Raw genomic sequence first — 20,313 nt, forward strand, 5'->3', positions numbered from 1 at the left:
TACACAGGCTTGCAAACGTGCTAACACATCCACACAACAGTGTTTGGTAAATGTGTGGGTGTGGACCATGTTGCTGCTTTACAAATGTCAGCTATAGGAATGTTACCTAAAAAAGCCATAGATGCCCGTATTTTATGAGTGGAATGTGCTATAGGAGGTATTGATAAAGTTCTTTTACCTTTAGCATAGCAAGTTTGAATGCATTTAACAATCCATCTTGAGATAGGATTGCCTTTGTGAGTTATAGCAAATGCAACAGTTGTCTTACGAAAATCTTTTATCCTTTAATATAGTGCAGTAATGCTCTTCTGACATCAAGTTTGTGAAGAGCTCTTTCTGCTACTGAGAGGTAAGAACATAGGTAGCTCAACCGATTGATTAATATGAAAAGCAGAAACTACTTTTGGAAGGAATTTTGGGTTGGTGTGAAGAACTAGTCTATCTTTATGAAGCAGAAATAAAGTTTCTTCTAAGGTTAATACTTGTAGCTCACCAACTCTCCTTAATGAAGTGATAGCAATGAGGAAGGCAACCTACCATGAAAGAAATTTTAATGGACAATTGTGTAATGGCTCAAAAGGTGAACTCATGAACCCTCTGGGTGGTATTACTCTTTTAAGGCATTCGTTAAGGCTTTAACTACTGGAACTTTCAACAAAGACAAATGTTGTCTGTTTTGCAAAATTGTGGCTATTGCCGCAAGGTGCAATCGAATAGATGTATAAGCTAGACTAGCTTGCTGTAGATGCAACCAGTAACAAATAATCTCTTGGATAGAGGCATCTAGTGGATCAATATTGTTGTTGTTACAATATACAACAAATCTTTTCCATTTTGACTCATAACATGCTCTGGTTATAGGCCTTCTTGCTTCTTGAAGAATAGTCATACAATCTGGCGGCAAATTTAAATATCCAATCTCAATGACTTCAGGAGCCAAATCGATATATTGAGCTCCTTGGGGTTTGGGTGTCTGATTTTTCTTTCCATGGTTCTGAGTGAGAAGGCTGGAATTGAAAAGCCGTTTTTGATGTGGAACCACTGAATCATGGTTTACGGGACCATGTGGGAGCTACTAAAATGAGTGTGAGTGATGTCTGCCTGAGCTTGCGAACCAGAAATGGAAGGAAAGGGAGCGGCGGAAAATCGTAGGCAAATATTCCTGACCAATTCATCCATAGGGCATTGCCTTTAGACAGAGAGTGTGGGAACCTGGAGGCGAAGTTTGGCATTTTGATTTGTCCAGCGTGGCAAACAGATCGATTTGTGGGAATACCCGTTTTTGAAAGTATGGAAAGAGAACCAAAGGATCAAGTTAACATTTGTGTATTTGTGTATTTGTTGAAGAATCCTGCTGAGGAGGTTGGTAATTTGAGGTGCTCTGCCAGGAGATGAATTTTGTGATGTATTGCCCAGCGCCAAATGGTCTGAGAGAGGCGTGATAGTTGATGGAGTGTACCCGCCCCCCCGTTTCTGTACATACTACATAGCTCTCATATTGTCTGTGCAGACTAAGACAACTTTTCCTAGAGGTGAAACTAAAAAGCTTTTAGTGTCAGATATACAGCTAGATAGTTGATGTGGTGACTTGTGTGTGTGTTGTCCCACAGACCCAGAATTGTCAAATTGTGGAGATGGTCAACCCAACCTGTGAGAGATGTGTATGCTGTTAGTACGATCTGTGGAACAGGGTCGATGAAGGGCCGCCCTTTTGATACGTTTTGTGTGTTCCGCCACTGCAGAGAGCAATGGGTGCTGCGGTCTACCAACACTTAGGGCCAGATGTATGACCCTTTTTTGCGGCCGCAAACAGAAGATCCTCCTGTTTGCAAATGCAAAAAAGGATGATCACATTTACAAATGCTATTTTGCGAGTTACTGACTCTCGCTATTAGGAAATGGCGTCCCTCCCTAATAGCGAGTCACCATGCCATGTACTATTGTTTTGTGACGGCATTTGCGGCAGTAAAACACTCAAAGTTTACCACCTACTTCAAGTAGGTGGTAAACCACTCGAGAACGGGAAAGGGTCCCCAAGTGACCCCTTCCCTTTGTCAGTATGTGACCACTGCTTGCCCTTCAAAAAATAAAACTGTAAAGTTTCAATTATTTTTTTTTTTTTTTATGAATCCAGTTTTCATTTAAGGAAAACAGGGTGCATTTAAAACAAGCACTGGCATAGCCAATAGGTCTCACCTTTGGGACCTTATAAGTGTTTAGCCAAGCAACACAATGTTGTTGTACCAAATATATTGTGCTGGATAACTAAACACTTATAAGGTCCCAAAGGCGAGACCAATACTAATGCCAATGCCAATGCTTGTTAAAGTACTGACTACCTGTATGGAACCTATTTCCTAATCCCATCCACATATTTTCTTATTATGGCGAAAAACCAGAAATACATTGAAACCTTTTTTTAGGTCTTGGGCCAGTAGGTGGGTACTGGGCAGCATCCATGGTTGATACAGTTGGTTACCACTGATGATCATGCCTTAATACTGTTTCATTTCATTTGGATGATGGTGCGATTCGGTTTTAAAACTTCTCTCTCCAAGGGCCGTATTAAAGATGACTGAGCCGGCGCTAATTGTTGCTGTGCGTCCGAGTATGTTTGTTTGCGTCTGTGCGCTAATACAATATGTGCACAGGCGTAAACGCCCATAAACACAGAGTTCAATGTCTGCGCCAACACCACAGCGCATTACAGACCGATTCTCTGTAATGCCATCGGGCACATACTCTGGCGCACAACGACAATTAGCGCTGGTGCAGTCATCTGTAGTACGGCCCCAAATGTACCAATAGACAGCAGTCAAGGTTTGCTAAACAAGGTGGTAAAGGGGCTGTAACTCAAATACACCATGACACAGTAATCAGACTCAATAAACGCAATATCCAAAGTAAGTGGGTTATTGAATTAAATCCCAAAAATGCACTTCCCAACTTATACCACCTGCTGCTTCCCAACAAACCTCTTCTGATCTATGTTTGTGCAAGTTTTTGTCTACACTTTCCCAAAGTGCTTTGTGAACTGATAAAGGAAAGCTGGCCAGCCTATATGACATTGTCTGGATCATCCTATAATTTGACGATCCTGGATTTTTTTTGGGGCACACCAGATGTCCCTCACTGGAAGGGCATATAGACGGAGCCGTTAAAAAAAATTAGCTTCTGACCGAGTGGCCATCTGAGCCCCGGAGAGCGAACAGCCTCAGTGAGTGGCAGACATAATGATGCCTGCAGATGGCGCCTCATGGGCTTCTCAACAGGAGGCGCTGTTTTCAAAAGATCATCTCATATTACAACAGAGATAATAGACCTGGAATAGGTTGGAAATCTTAAATTCACTTTGACAGAAATGATAACACTTCTTGTTTTATTTTCTTGGGCCTGCTTTCTGTCGGTTAAAAAGAGGTAATGGTAAAACGTGCGACCTGGCAAAATAAGTGTTCCCAAGTCCTCAAAATATTACTGGTTGATTAATAAAGACTACTTCGAATTTACTCTAGCCTAGAAGTACTTGTTTTAGTCAGAAATAATTTGTAGTATCTTAATATCCTTTAATGAGTTTGGGATAATGTTTGTAAAACCTCTAGCTTTTGACCCTCAAACATTATTTGAACAGCTCATGCTCGAAGTGACATAAATGTGTCAACAAACCTAAAGAAATATGGTGACACTGCTGAGGTTTCTTCTTTGCATTTTAATTCTCTGTACGACGGGGTGGGGGCAAGCAGTGAGTTCAACGTTTACTTCGGGCAAGCAGTCAGGCTAGTGACCTGCGTTTCATTGTCCTTTGCAGTGTCTGGACACATATTATAGCACAGGGAGTGGCCAACAATATCCTAAACATGCAAATAAAAGAGATCCTTTTGATCGCTTAAAACCCAGCAAAGGATTCCTCCGCATTAACCTTTATTTTAATGCATTAACCTTGATTTTAATGGCTCTAGCTGAGTGGAAAAATCACAATTTGGATGGGTCTGATTATTTACTAAATGCAATGCATTAATGCGAGGGGGGTTTAACACCCTTTGCTCTCTGGCATTATCACATTACTGCCAGCCTTTGTTGCCTTGCAGACAGGAATATGAAAGCAATCTGTCCTGTACGAGACTAGCTCCAGAAGCATTTCTCTGATAAGAAGACCCCCTGCCCTTTGGTAGTGTCTCGTCCAGCAGGCTTATCCATGCGCCTAATCCCCAGAAAGTGGTTTGATTATTGCTTACCAGCATGGCGAGATATACATTTATATATATTTTTCCCCCTTGGCTATCAACCTTTCGCTAATTCCTTTATCATACATGCGCTAAAATCTATATTTTGCAGTGGCAAGTGTCACCGAGATGGCGCTGCTCATATTTTCAAATAACCACATTCCAAAAGCATATACTTTGAATAATACATTCTGCAAATCCGTTCCAAGCAGGCGAGGTGCACTTTATAGAACTGCTTAAATGCGCATGATGCATTTGCTCATCCATATTAACCAAAATGAGAGAATAGTCCACTACAATGTGTACATTTCTGTCTGCGAGTACTCAAGTTAGCAAGCAAAATAAACACACTGACCAGCAGTGGTAAATGTGCTTTGCCATGTTTTTTTTAATATCCGGTGCAGTTTTTCAGGAGGTGGGGTTTCTGTAGCTGCTTGATGTTGCCTGACATTTAATGTGTCTGGTCTTAAAGCCCGTACATAGGTCACTGCTGTCAGGCAATCATGACTGTACATGTTGATATTGATAGCAATCATTGAAGCAAGCCCTTGCAAACAGAGCAGAAGACCAAAGAAGCAGCAACGGGTAGGATGTGACTCGGTCACAGAACAATGATACTGGAAATAAGCTACGAGGGACGGTACTTTTCAGGGGACATTGCTGCGCACGCGTCACTCACATGCTTAGCACAACATCGCGATGAAAATGAAAGTGATCGCGATGACGTGCTAAGCACGCGAGGGATGCGCGCGTAGCAATGATTGGAGAGGCGGAGCGAGGCGCGCGTGCTTGTGCTCGTAACCGCAAGCTGGTGACCGGCGGTTAGCACTTTGAAAAGCCCCTTACTAAAGTCGAGCAAGCAGCGCATGCGCTGCTCTAGGCTTGACCTAAAAAACTTGCTTTATTAAAAAAGCAGTCACCGGGAATGGTGGTCTGCTGACCCCACCAGGCTACCATTCCTGTGAGTGCTAGCCATTCCCAATAGGGTCGTAAATTGAGACTGCCGCATGAATATTGATGAGGCATGCAATTTGCGACCCCATTGAGAATCGCAAACAGAGTCTGAGACACTGTTGTACATTCACATTTGCGAGTCGCAACTTGCGGGTCGCATTTTGAGGCAATTTGTGACTCGCAAATCTGAATGCTTGTACATCTGGCCCTAGATCTGTTAGTTGACCCTGTGACTGATTCCACTGACGTGCTAAGCATTCTTGTAGGGGACACGTGTAATCTTGCATGAGGTACTATTGCAATGCATGATGCCATTGTTCCTTGCAGTGGCATGGAAATCCTGGCAGCTAGGTATTGGTTGGTCTGAAACTGTAGTAACAGAGTTTGAATATTTCGAATTCTGGCTGCATTGGGAGAGGCTAGAGCTGAGTAAGTGTTTAGAGCCGCTCCTGGATAGGACTGTATTTGTAGAGGCTGAAGGTGAGACTTTTGCATATTGACCGTAAAACCTAATTGGTCTAACATAGTCGGAGTGTGTTGTGAACACTTTTGATGTGTGCTGGCTTTGACGAGTCAATCGTCTAGGTATGGAAAGACATTAATTTGTTGTCTTCTGAGATGAGCTGCCACTACTGCTAGACATTTTGTGAACGCTCTGGGAGCAGTATTTACCCACAATAGAAGTACTTTGAACTGATAGTGCTTTCCTGCTATCACAAATCTGAGATATTTGCGATGAGCTCGGTGAACCACAATGTGAAAGTATGCATCTTTTAAGTTTAGTGTGGACATAAAATCGCCTGGCTGTAGAAGTGGAAGCACTTTTTGAAGCGTAACCATATGGAAACGTCCTGACAGTATGTACATGCGTAACCTTCTTAGGTCCAAAATTGGTCTTAAGGAGCCGTCCCTTTTGGGGATTATAAGTATAGAGAGTAAACTCCTAAACCTTGGTGCCGTAATGGAACTAGTTCTTTGGCGCCCTTTGTAACAAGAGCTTGTACCTCTTGTTTGAGGAGCTGTAGGTGCTCTGATGAGATGGTGAGTGCGGGGTGGAATATTGGGAGGATTGCTGGTGAGCTCCAGACAATAACCATGTGGGATAATGTCTAGTACCCATTTATCTGAGGTTATCGACTGCCGAAAAATGTTAAAGTTTTTCCCTGACAGGTGTTAAATGATTGGGGGGGAAATGTTTGCAAGTCACTGCTTATTGAGGGAAGGGGCATTATGCATTGGCATGCTCTTACCCCAACCCTTGAAACTGTTTCCTCTGTACCCTCCTCTACAGAAACCTCTAGAGTTAGAGGGCTGTGTGTTTGACTTGTAGGATTAAGCATTAGGTTCTGAGGATGTACATTTGGACCCTCCTCTATAAAATGAGTGGCGAAAGGAGCCTCTGTTTGATGGGGACTGAAGCGCGTCCATGGCCATCGCCACATCTGGGTCCTTTTTCATTTTTTCTAGGCCCTCATCTACTTGAGGTCCAGATAGATGTTGCTTATTAAAAGGAGTATTTAAAATAGACAGCTGAACCGCAGGTTTAAATCCTGAAATTCTAAGCCAAGCATGTCGTATTAGGAGAATGCTGGTGTTAATTACCCATGCTGCAGTGTCAGCTGCAACTAAAGCACATCTAATGGAGGAATTTGATTTGAGTTTTCCTTCTTGTACTAATTCCTGTGCTTTCTTCTTGTGTTCTTCTGGGAGGTAATGAAGTAGGTCTTCCATATCATCCCAGTGTGCCTTGTCATACCTAGCTAGTAAGCCCTGCATGTTAGCAATACACCATTGGTTATCGGCTTGAGCAGCCACCCTTTTATCCGATGCATTGACTAATTTAGACTCTTTGTCTGGGGAAGGTGCCTCTGCAGAGGTCTGTTAGTTTACTCTCTTATGAGCATTAGAGACTACTAATGAGTCTAAAGGCAACTGTGCCTTAATAAAAATGGGAACAGATGGCGGGGTTTTTATTTTTTGTCAACCCTATATGTTAGAATGCGGGCACGAACAGGGTCCTTAAATATTTATTAAGCAGGTCTCATCATGCCCTTTAACATAGGAAGACTCTGACCTGTCTTATGTGTAGACCCTAGAGTCTCAAATAAAGAGTCTTCTTCCAAAGACTCTTTGTATAATGTAACCCCATGTTAGGCTGCTGCTTCTGAAATCATCTCTTGATAAGCTACATTATCATCTGGAGGTGATGGCTTCGCAGGGTATAAATCTGGATCATTATCTGTGGGTAGATCAAAATTATAGTCATCCCATGAATCTGTTGGTAAATGACTATTGTCATCGTCATCATCATACCCTAAATCAGGGGCTTTAGTACTCACAATACGCTGTCTCTGTGGAATGTCTTCGGATTCCAACTCGATCTCTAGCTCGGAGTCCGATTCTGGGAGAGAGAATGCTTCTTCTTTTTCTGACGCTTCAACCTCTTCATGTTCGGATTCTTCTCCGAAGATATCCAGACTATGTTGAATGCTCTGTCGCTGAATTTCTCTTCCTAGAGCACGCCGATCCCATAGGTTCTTTTTCGATCAGAAGGACGGACAAGCCTCACAATCTTCTTCCTTGAGCTCCGGTTAGAGTCACAAGTTACAAACTTTATGTAGGTTGATGCGAGGGTATTTGGAGTGGCATCGAGGAGAAACTTTAAACTGAGTCCATTCCATTGGCAGACGGCTGGACCTACGCAGCTAGGCCCGAAGGCCGCCCACAATGTTTTCAACTGAAGATGGAGAATTTCCCGATTGATTCGATACGTGGAGAATAGGGAAACACGTACAATAACAATACCGTTGAGGGTACAGTGGATTGCCCACTGAGAGGAACCTGAAGGAAGGTTGCAAACCGGAGCGCAGCAATACACGTCTGAACCAGAGGAAGCAAAGAAAACAATCTAACAATGGAGTCAATGCCCATGCGCACTATCACTGAAAGAAGGAGTCACCTTACCTTGTGAGTGGGAAAGACTTTTTCTAAGAAAAACATCCGGGCCCAACACTAGATGGCAGGAGTATGCAAAGCATGTGTATCTACAGGGCGTATGCCTTGAACATCTATTTACCAATTTTTTTAGGGTTGGTGGGCTTTTACAACACAATGACAATGTTTTTTGGTGTTATAGGAAAAAAAGGGTTACCCAAGGTTCAAACGCTACTGTTTTCTGGTGGGAAGGAATCAAAGATGCGAGGTTTGCACAGGCTAGTCTAGCCCAGAAATACAAAAAATATAACTAATATAATATTAGAAAAAGGTTTTACATATCTGTCTGAGGTGTACCATTGAGGCCTGTATCCTCAAAACAGTGGGTGATAGTCATAGTCAATTCTGAGGATCAGCTAAAGAGATTTTAAATGTATGTGTTTTATAATGTAACCAGAAGAAATCACAAGCTGGGGGAGGTAAGGCTATTTCTGTTTTTTTATTTCAACAGAGTTTTTCCTACCGAAATAGCCAAGGACACCCAGGTGTTTGCATTCATGTACACATGCATTATTTTCTGTGACTCAACAGGGGAAAAGAAGAAAATATGCTAGAAAAAAGGGATTAGTTCAAAATGTGACAGCTGAAGGAAGCAAGTATTGATAACAAATCAGCATGTTTGAAGCCAAGACTGCTAGACAAAGAAGAATACTGTTTGTGCTTTAAATGGATGACTATGTAACCCCTGCATATGTGAAATGTTTGGTACTTACATAATATATCACCCCCACCGGGGATTTGACTTGTAAAACCTCAATGAAAATATTTAACAAACAAATCAACATGTTTGAAATTAACCAGAATACACAAATGCTGTTTGAAGTTTGTGGGAAAACAGAATTGGCTGTATTGGGACTTAAAGGCAAATTGGCTGAGAGTAAAGGAACACTTTATGTTAATATTGCAGCATTCCATGCATTACAAACAATCTATTTTGTTAATTGTGTAATCACATTTTTAACACTTTGTCAAGCTGGTCAGACTGAACACAGTTGCAGCTCAAATTATACTGCAATCTCACTGTTAGAAGAAAAGTTTGTATGAAAGCGCCCTTCCCCTAAGGCATCTTGAATATTGTGAATTTGTGTTGGATTAGAGATGAAAGGGCCATCCACCCAACTCTTCGAGTGCTCACATTTAGCTCTTTTGCATGGATCTCTTAAAAGTGCACAGTACACACTGCCCTGACTTTTTGATTAAAATATTAGTAAGCATTAAAGCCCAGTATTAGCACAGCAATATTGTTTTAAGTAATTTTTGATTATTTACTTATGAGCAATACTGTTTTTCTATAGAACTAATTAATGAATCCAGAAGCACTCAGGTAGGCGACGTGAAGGGGGAAGAACAGGATGCAGAGATACTTCCAACACTTGATGAAAGAGGGTCTCTCAGAAGTTTAATAAACTTTTTGAATCCCTACTGGTGTCTGAGATTTAGGATACAGGGCTCTAAAGGGATCCTTCTTGGAACAGGAGGGATCTTTAGGCTGAAAAACTAGGTGCTTATTTGAGCTGAGATGCAGTTGTTGGAGGCCTGGTAAGTTTTTTTTGAAGAATCATAGAATGGCACATCCAACCAAGGCGCTGTTGATCACACAAGGCTCGACCACATCCATAATGGATAGGATAAGGCGCTAAATGGATTAAAAAAAAAACATGTCAACAATTCACTATCTTGGTCCTGAAGTTGCTACTATATTGGTAGTGAGTGAGAATAGGCAACTATGAAGCAACAGCTTTCCACCCTCCCATTTGTTTCTCTATTCTGATTTTAATGTATTGTCATATTTGAATCACTTTCAGTTCATGTTACTCTGTGTGCCTGAGTTTATGGTCCAAAAACCTCAGCATTTTGAATTTTCATTTAGCAATATTGCTTCAATCTGTGTCCAACTCACTAGCTCACCATGAGGACACAATCAAATTACTGTGGTTACACCTCTTAGATTGAGTTGGTGCAAAGATAAACTACAATTGTAGGAGGAGAAAGGTAAGTGTATTTGAAATTAGCTTTGAGAGAGAGCAATATTTGATGCACATTTACACGTTCCAGATTATGTCTAAATCTGAGGAAACATAGCACCTGTACCCGACGTAAGTCTTGACCATGTGGCACAGACTGATGGAGAGCGAGTAGGCAGGGCACGACTGAGGCATATCTGCTTGACTCAGCTTTGCCATCTTCCAAAGCTATAAAGCGTAATTTACTTGCTTACCAGATAAGTCTTAGAAAGAAACGTCCATAAATATAACCTGTCTTGTGTGAAGGCCAAATGTTTAAGGTATCACTGCAATAAATAGCTACATAATTGTTTAAGTGAAATCATCATCAGCTACATCAAAAACTGAATTTGAACAAGTGATGTGTCTTTAAGTAAAACTCTCAGTACAGACATCCTGCACCACAGCTGTTACTTAGATCTACAGATTATAGGAGGTGAAGTCACCTCTTTTACAGTGAGAAGGTGGTCATAAATGTTTCTGTCAATGGCCCCGAGTTTGTTACTTTCTGCTTGGCTACAGATGTGGTTTCAAGAGTATAACATATAATTTCCTAACTTTACTGGCTACTTTGTAAATATTTCTGATGGTTAAAATATAGCAAATTATACTCTAATCTGTAACTGTTTTGCATATAAAACTATAGATGAAATAGTCTTTCTCTAATCTCTGCTTTTGGTATTCTGTCTAGGAGAACTTCCAGTGCTATTGGGAGGTATAGGTACAGAGAAATAGGTCTTCTACCTACATATTTGTGCTCCAGTGTAGATTTTTTATTTAAGTGGATTTCAGATAACACTGTTGTTTTGGTTCAGGAAGACACACCTGTGGATCACTGTAGTGGAGTCATAGAATACCACTAATGCTCTATGCAACCTATTGTTATACTGTTAAGGTAGCTGAAAGCAGCATGTATGGACATGATAAATAGAAATTGTTTGGGCCATAGTATAAATTACCTTAGTTCAAACCATGGGAAAAACAGGCAGTGAAGGAGGGAATTGTAAGAATACCCACTTGATCAAGTGATAGGCAACTGTGGACAACTGGCCTTGTTATGACCCATAGGCTGCCAGCATGTACGTACTAGTTGAAAACAGGGAACACAAAACCAGGGTTACTCCCCAAACTATGACTCTCTTGTCAAAATAGGGTAAGCTGTGGACCTCTTTAAAACAAACCTAGCAAGCAAGTGGTATTTACTGATTTCTGGGAGTGCTGAAATCGATGGTGAAAAGTGGTGGCGACTAGTAAGGGATATGCCAGGCATATGCTCTCTTCAATGAGTCACCCTATGCATATCACAAAATAGATGCAATTGTCTATATATATATATAAAATCTAAAAATAAATCCCAACGTAGAAAGGCATTGTTATGGACATTAACCTTGCACTTTAAACCAGAAAATACATTAGGATGGTAGAGATGTTTATTTCATGATTTCTTTTTACAGCTGGCTGAAATATTAGTCCAATCATGATGTTGCCAGATATCCCAAAAGAGGAACAAATGACCGCTTTATAGGTATTTGTTTCCTAAACAAACTGAAAATATTCTCATTTTCAACTTTTAGGTCCAAAGTATTCTTTAGTGACAGATTAAAAAAAATGGCGAGTGCTGGGTATGTACAGCATATGGACAAAGGGACCGATATCGAGGGACTCTTACTAAGTCATGATGTTCAGGTACGTTGCAATGAAGCACTCCAGCAGGAATGAGAGGAATCGCAAAGTGAGCAGGTGGCGGTCCATAGACAATTTGGGTTCCAGCAGGCGGCGGTCCATAAATAACTGTCCCAGGAGCAATAGGTCTACCATTGTTGGGTGCTGCAGGAGGCGGTGGCCCATAAATCACAGTTCCTTGGGGGACTGGACCACCTTCAGGAAGGACAGTGTAAATGACTGAACCCTGCGGTGGTACAAAAGGAGACGTGGGCCGACCATTCACTTCAAGCTCTTCTTCACTAGCCATTCCGTCACCTCCATCTAAAAAGTAAAATACAGTTAAATAACACAAACTATACATCTTGCTTTAATTGAATTCTTCTGTAACACTGGAGTGACTATTATGTGGATACAACAAGGAACTGTACAATTACACTACTAAGCACTGACCATAAATTTGCAGAAATTAAATATTCGAAGGAAGATATTTTAAGACATTACTCGAGAACATGTCAACCTAAATTCTGATGTATATTCATTTACACGAGTATACAATTCATTGACACAGTATCATATTCAATCTAGAACCACAGATATTGTTAGTAGCCCAGCCAAATGAAAATATTTTTTAGAAATGAAAGAATACTTATACCAATCGATTTCTCCCCAAAACAGATGAATTTTAAGTCACCATTAGGGTGACTAGTGAGTGAGAAGAGAGTAGTGTTCATCATCCAGCACGCTCTGCACCCGCAGAGCTTGGCCTGTGCCTGAATGAACAAAGAGCACAAGGACGTCCTCCTGGTGACTGTGACCTAGAATCGAGCTCCCAAGGACCCTCCATGACGCTCCTGACGACGCTTGAAGCCTCACAACCAGGAACCCCTCCAACCGTGACCAGCTGAGGGTAAGATTTCCGACATCAAAAGACACCCCTGCGGCCCCTGTGCCCTCCTCTGGGGTACCTACCTAACCTACAGCTTCCCAACTTACCTCTCGAAGTGGTGGTCGCACCTGAAGAATCTCCGTCCCAGAGCCTGCAGCGTTTGTTCAACTTCCAGCTTTCCCATTGAAATACATTGGGCGCCCAAAGGCTTAAAAGCACCCTGCACCCAGCCGCCCGAGTGCCGCTGGGAGTGCAGCATCTGTCCTATCATACTTCCCCACTTGCCCTGTGTAAGTGACCAAGAGCTCAGCTCCCACAGCCGCGTGGCCTGCCTGCTAGCAGCCACCAACCAAAGACCACCTGCCCGCCATAGGTTAACATTGGGCCTACTCTCTCTGCACCTGGCTGCCCCTGTGCCGCTGAGGGGGTAACAACTGTACTTACCTGACCCTGGGAGACCCCCGAATCTACCCCCAGAACCTTAACTCTGCCAGCCGAATACTTACCCAAAGACCGATAACTTGATTTTCTTCATAGGGTAACATTGGCTGGGTTTCACTCAGAATTTCTTCGAAGTGTCGAGTTTTGCAACTTTGAAATATTCCTTAACCCCTTCAATGCTGATGACGAGCTCAGCTCGTCATCAGCGTTACCTACCGTGTGCTGATGACGAGCTGAGCTCGTCATGTAACGCGGTAATTCGAAAAATCCCGCATACCGCGGGAAAAACGGCCGCACGCATGCGGTTAATAATCATACAATCAACAAAAACGAAATTACTCACCTGTGACCAGGAAAGATCCTAGTGCTCGATCTTTGTGCCCAGCACTGACCCTCAAAAGTAAATACAACTGTGATTTACCAATAACACAATTTCCTCCCATTGGATAACATTGCCAGTTTTTGTCAGAAAAAGTGTAGATTTTCAAAACTTACAAATATTCCTTAAAAATCGCCTGTGTAACAAAAACGATTTATTTCGAATGTTTACAGGAAATGCACCAGTGTGTTTAACTTGTGTTGCAACAACTGTATCTATTGCATTCTAAAGTCTATTGCTATTTGAAAGTATTGAATTGCAACATCTCATTCTGAGAAAGTATTTATGATACCTACTTGTGGTTTTAAAATAAACAACTATATATTTTTATATACAAAACAGTTGGCCTAGAGTTCAGTTCTTGAGTGTGTGAGACCATTTGCTGACTGAGTGTGTACAACACATGCTTTACACTGTCCTCTGGTCCTGCCTTACTGCTCGACCAAGCTACCACTTTAGAGAGTAAGGTAATATCTAACTTTAACCTCTGCCAAACCTCTGGGGACTGTGGTCTCTGTGCACACTGTACCTTACTTTGGTGCAGTGTTTACAGAGCCACTTTCGAGATAGGTGACTCCTCCCTTGGACGATAGTGCGCATGGGCATCGACTCCATCCTTAGATTGTTTTTCGCCATGATGGGAAATGATGGAGTTAGTAGAAGAGAAAGAGATGTCCATGTGTGCATATCTAAATAAGATAGAACTGGAACAGATACAGGTCCCGGGGAGGTGGGTGGTCGTGGGTGAATCTGCAGCTCTACATGCCAAGAACAGATGCATACTGGTAAGTAGCATTTTCCGTTCGAGGCATATGAGCTGCAGATCACACACTATGCATAGACTGTACAGCAGTATCTCCCTTAGCGGTGGTCACCTGTATCGGTTACAGTAGTTTGAAAAAGAGTTTTAAGAACAGCTTGACCTACAGAAGCTTGTTGTTTAGCTTGCACGTCAACACAATAGTGTTGAGTGAAAGTGTGTGTTGTAGACCATGTTGCTGCCTTACAAATGTCTTCTAGGGGAATGTTCCCTAAGAAAGCCATAGAGGCCCCTAGTTTGCGTGTGGAATGTGCTCTAGGAGGAATTGTTAATGTGAGTTTAGCCTTTTGGTAGAATATTTGGATACATTTAACGATCCACCTTGCAATCCCAGCTTTGGAGATGAGATTACCTTTGTGAGATGGTGAGAAAGCTACAAACAATTGTTTTGTTTTGCGAAAGGATTTAGTCCTATCAATGTAATAAAGCAGGTCTCTTTTGATGTCTAGGGTGTGAAGAGCTCTCTCTGCTACGGAGTCTGGGTTTTGGAAAAACACCGGTAGGTCCACTGATTGATTAAGGTGAAAAGCAGAGATGACTTTAGGAAGGAGTTTTGGATTTGTCCTGAGAACTACCTTGTTACGATGTATTTGTAAGAAGGGCTCTTGTATGGTTGAAGCCTGGGTCTCACTTACCCTTCTGAGAGAGGTAATTGCAATAAGGAAAGCTATTTTCCATGTAAGGAACTGAAGTTCACATTTATGCAGAGGTTCAAATGGGGGTCCCATGAGCCTAGTAAGTACAATGTTGAGATTCCATACTGGAGAGGGTGGCAATCTAGGAGGAATGATTCTTTTAAGGCCCTCCATAAAGGCTTTAATTGCTGGTACCCTAAACAGTGACAAATGTTGTCTGTTTTGTAAGTAAGCCGCAAGTGCTGCTAAATGCAGACGTATGGATGAGTATGCTAAATTACATCTTAGAAAATGATGTTCTGGATGGAGGCATTCAGTGGATTGATATGAGTGTTATTGCAGTAAATGGCAAATCTCTTCCATTTTGCTGCATAGCAAGCTCTGGTGATCGGTCGCCTGGCTTCTTTAATGATATTCATACAGTCTGGTGGAAGGTTAAGGAAACCGAACTCTTCAGGAGCCAGATCGCCAGGTTCAGTTGTGTTGAATCGGGGTGTCTTATCTCTCCATGTTTCTGCGTTAGTAGTGCTGGGGAGAGGTGTAGTGTTTGGTGTGGGTCTACTGAGAGTTCCAACAGCGTTGTGAACCACGGTTGGCGTGCCCCTTGTGGGAGCCACTAGGATTATTTTTAGAGACTGTTGCCGGAGCTTACGTACCACTAGTGGAATCAGTGGGAGTGGCGGAAAAGCGTATGCAAATCTGCCTGACCAGTTCATCCATATTGCATTGCCCTTGGACAGCGGGTGTGGAAACCTGGCGGCGAAGGTTGGGCATTTTGCGTTTTCGTGTGTGGCAAACAGGTCTATGTCTGGTTGTCCTCACATTTGGAAAAATGGTAGAAGAACTTGTGGATGTAGCTCCCATTCGTGACTCTGTTGTGTTTGTCGACTTAACAGATCCGCAATCAGATTGTGAACTCCTGGAAGGTGTTCTGCAAGCAGGTATATGTTTTGAGGAATGGCCCACCTCCAAATATTCTGTGCGAACTGTGACAGCTGCAGAGAATGTGTGCCTCCCTGTTTTTGTATGTAATACATGGCTGTCATGTTGTCCGTCCGGATCAGGACAGCTTTGTTTTGCACATGAAGTTGAAATGATTTTAGAGCTCGGAATATTGCTAGGTGTTCCAGATGATTGATATGGAGCACTTTTTGTAGAGTCGTCCATTTCCCTTGAGTTGTGCGATTGAGGAGATGTGCTCCCCATCATGTGAGTGATGCGTCTGTGGTTAGCATTATTTGTGGAACAGGCTCGAGAAACGGCCGCCCTTTGGATACGTTTTGTGTGTTCCTCCACTGCAGAGAGAGATGTGTGTGGCTGTCTACCAACACCAGATCTGAAAGTTGTCCTTGAGCTTGGTTCAACTGATGTGCCAGACATTCCTGTACGGGACGCATCTGAAGTCTTGCATAAGGTACAATGAATATGCAAGATGCCTTCAAGCCTATGAGTTGCATGAACACTCTGGCTGGAAGAGTGTTGTATTTGAATTTTGCTGACGAGAGCTTGTTTACTGGCTATCATGGATGGACTAGAGCCGTGGAAGTATTTATTGTGGCTCCTAGGTATTGATGTACATGAGAGGGTTGGAGGTGCGACTTGATATAGTTGATTGTGAACCCCAAGCTGTGCAGTGTCTGGATGGTTTGTTGAGTGTGTTGAACACACTGGTTCATTGACTTGGCTTTTATGAGCCAGTCGTCCAGATATGGGAAGACATGGATTTGTTGTCTCCTTAAGTGTGCTGCTACCACTGCTAGGCATTTGGTAAATACTCTGGCGCGGTGGTGACTCCGAATTTAAGGACTTTAAACTAATAGTATTGTCCGGCCACTACGAACCGTAGAAACTTACTGTGAACAGGATGTATGGTAATGGGGAAGTAGGCGTCCTTGAGATCTAGTGTGGCAAGGAAGTTGTTTTGTTGGAGTAGAGGAAGCACTTGTTGGAGGGTGATCATGTGAAAATGATCTGAATGTATATACAGATTGAGGGGTCAGAGGTCTAGTGTTGGCCTTAGGGATCCTTCTTTTTTGGGGATTAAGAAATACAGGGTGTAAACCTCTGTTCCCTGATGTTGTAAGGGGACTGGTTCTACGGCATGCTTTTGAAGTAGTGATAGAACTTCTTGTTTTAAAAGTGCAAGATGTTCATTGGACGCTGCTTGGGTGTTATGTTTGGGGGAGTAGCTGTAAATTCCAGGCAGTAACCATATTGGATAATCTGTCTTAACAACTTGTCTGTTGTGATGGATTCCCAAACAGGTAGGAACTGTGATAACCTTCCCCCCAAACAGAGTGGAATGGTCTGGGGGGACTGGAGGGAAGTCACTGTTTGGCTGCAGGGGAGGTGCGAAGTGTTGTTATTACCTCGGCCTCTCCCTCTGTTGTTATTTTCTCTATATCCTCTTATAAAATATCCTCTATTGGGGGATGTTTGGGTAGTGTTTTTAAACGAAGATGAGTTATCTGTGCTGATGTTTTTGGAGGCTCTTCTGTAAATGGAGTGACGAAAGGAACCACGTGAGTGTGGAGACTGCAGTGCTCCCATGGACTTTGCAGTCTCTGTGTCTTTTTTCATTTTTTCGAGCGCAGTGTCCACATCCGGTCCAAAAAGTTGTTCTTGATCGGATGGTTGATTGGACCTCTTGCTTAAAGCCTGAAATAGGTAGCCAGGAATGTCGTCTGAGCAGTACACTGGTATTAATGGACCTAGAAGCAGTATCTGATGCATTAAGAGCGCATTTAATTGAGGCATTTGTTATTAATTTACCTTCCTGAATTAGGTCATTTGCTTGAGTTTTGTATTGATCTGGCAAATGTTGTAATAGGGTCTCTAATTGGTCGTAGTGGGCCCTATCATATCTAGCCAGCAGTGCTTGAGTGTCGGCTATGCGCCAATGATTGGCTGCCTGTGCAGCTACTCTCTTACCAGATGCATCTAGAAATCTGGATTCTTTATTGGGGGTGGTGCATCTAATGAGGTTTGTAAATTGGCGCACTTTCCAGCGTTGGAAACTACTAGTGAATCTAAGGGCAGCTGTCCTTTGATATAGGCAGGGTCTCCGGGGGCAGGTCTATATTTTTTATCAATTCTGGGATTAAGAATCCTGGCCCGTACAGGATCTTTGAATATGTCTGAGGCACGTTTAATTACTCCTTTGATCATTGGTAAAATTTGTACAGTTTTTTGGGACTGTTCAAATGTATCTAGAAAAAAATCTTCCTCTGGTGTGTTTGAGTGCATGGTCACCCCATGAAAAACAGCAGCTCTATTGTTGCCCAAAAACAATATTATCGTCAGGGGGAGATGGTTTTGTTGGGTATGGTTGAGGGCTTGGGAGGTCTATTGGATCTATTGGGTCATTGTAATCCTTGTCAGTAGGGTTTCCCTCCCCCCAGTCAAATCAGCATCATCTTGTGGTGGTGTATGTAGTGGAGAAGATACAGGCTGAGGTGGAGTAAAATAACTAGGTAGAGGAAGAGGATTAGAAGGAAGGACAAGAGAAGAAGGATGCATAGGTGAAGTGGAACAGTTCTTCTTGACAGGCACTGAAGTTTTGGATGGTACAGCTGTGACATGTCCTGTTTTGGGATTAATATAGATGATCTTTTGTTTGGGATCTACAGGATCTGGATGAAAAAGTTCCTCTTCCTCAATAACCGCTTTCGGCGCCGTTTTTTTTCAGTTCCGTGCCGGGTTGAGTTTTGCGTTCTTTGGCCTTAGGAGGCGTGATAGAATCCTTTGGCTTGTTCTTTGGTTCCGAAGGCTTGGGTTTCGGAGTCAAGGCGTGATCTTTAGGCTTAGAAGTGTTCGAGGCCGGTTTGTCTTTTGGTGCCGAAGGAATTGGAACTGACTTCGGAGCGGAGTGCTCTTTTGGCTTCGGTGCCGAAGGCGCCGGTGGGACTATTACATGCGGTTTGCTCGGTTCCGAGCTACCAGAAGTCTTGTATTTCTTCTTCGGAGCCGGGCGTGGAGGCGGGGCTTCTGAAATGTGCTTTCGGTCGTGACTGGGACCCAGAAGCGAAGTCTTGACCGGTGCCTTCTGTTTTGTTGGTGGGGTTGGGGTAGGGGCAGTAGTACTCACTGACCTAGAGTGATGGGGTCATCACTGCCTCTGAAATGATTTCCAGCTCTTCGGAATCTTCTTCTGGGACATCTGGGCCTTCGTTGAAGATGTCTACCGGTTCTGGAGCTGATCTCTGCGCCATGATGTGTCGTCGAGCCCGAGATATCAATTTGTTCAGGTAAGTAAAAATGTACCACAAATGCGTTTTTACGTGGTAATGCTTTCCTATTGAGAAAGAAACATGTACTGCATACAGGTACTTGCAATCGTATTTCGGGGGTCCCCTTTAGGACTTAAGCTGCTAAGGTCCAAAGAACGACCAGCAGTTCATCTTAATCTGCCCTGGAGTGTCCTAGAAAAAGGCTGCAAAGGGTGTAGGGAGTTGGCTCTTTATATAGTATACCAAAACGAGCTATGCTAAGAGCCCAGATATCCCTTATGAGTAGACAGGGACTTGCTCTAGCAATCCCTAGGTGCACAATCTAGGGGAGTGTGGTTGAGCAGCTTTAGGCCTATCAGAGAGGAGTGTTACACATTTTTTTGCACCCCGTCAAATAATGCACACACTCAAAAAGGAGATCCACATCAATTTAGAAAAATAACAGGTACACACATATATATATATATATATATATATATATATATATATATATATATATATATATATATATACATATATACACATACACACATATATATATACATACATATATATATATATATATATATATATATATATATATATATTACCTACTGGCGGTCGCCAGTAGGTAGTTATAGTTAGGACCTAGTTTCCATAGGAAATCCGCAACATTCTATTGGGAATAACTTTGGCGCCGGTTGATGAATCTTCGCGAATTTCTCAAAGAAGATGGCCCGCTCTGCTCTGCTCCGCTCCTTCCATGAAAGTTTTGGGGGGATTTGTCAAGTGGGGGCTGAGAAAAAAGGGGGGGTCCCAAAACGTGTTTCCTCATGTTCTTTTACATAGGACGATTAGACACGGCTACAGCCCGAACTGCTGAACGGAATTACAAGAAATTTGGCAAAATGGTAGAGTATGATTCGCAGATCACGCTTTTGCTTAAATGGTGTAAATCCCTGCAGTAGTTCTTGAGAAAATCAAAAGAAAAAATATATATATATCTAGAAGCGCACACCCGTGCGCACACCGTGCGCGTACCAGGTGTGTGCGAGCGGAATTTTGATTTGCTGTTAGACGTCTGTCAACATTCCAATCGGTGGAAACC

At 42.6% G+C, this 20,313-nt stretch overlaps 1 protein-coding gene across 2 annotated transcripts in view; it reads right to left on the reverse strand.

Moving 5' to 3' along the window:
* Window positions 1–20,313, reverse strand: part of CNTRL (centriolin) — a 1,008,983-nt gene that overhangs the window by 403,266 nt on the left and 585,404 nt on the right. For both annotated transcript variants that reach the window (XM_078641873.1, XM_078641874.1), the window contains one exon: window positions 11,841–12,157. In XM_078641873.1, the coding sequence (XP_078497999.1) occupies window positions 11,841–12,157 (317 nt within the window). The remainder of the gene's footprint in view (window positions 1–11,840; window positions 12,158–20,313) is intronic.

Source organism: Lissotriton helveticus, chromosome 5_1 (genome assembly GCF_964261635.1).
Source record: "Lissotriton helveticus chromosome 5_1, aLisHel1.1, whole genome shotgun sequence".
Lineage (NCBI taxonomy): Eukaryota > Metazoa > Chordata > Amphibia > Caudata > Salamandridae > Lissotriton > Lissotriton helveticus.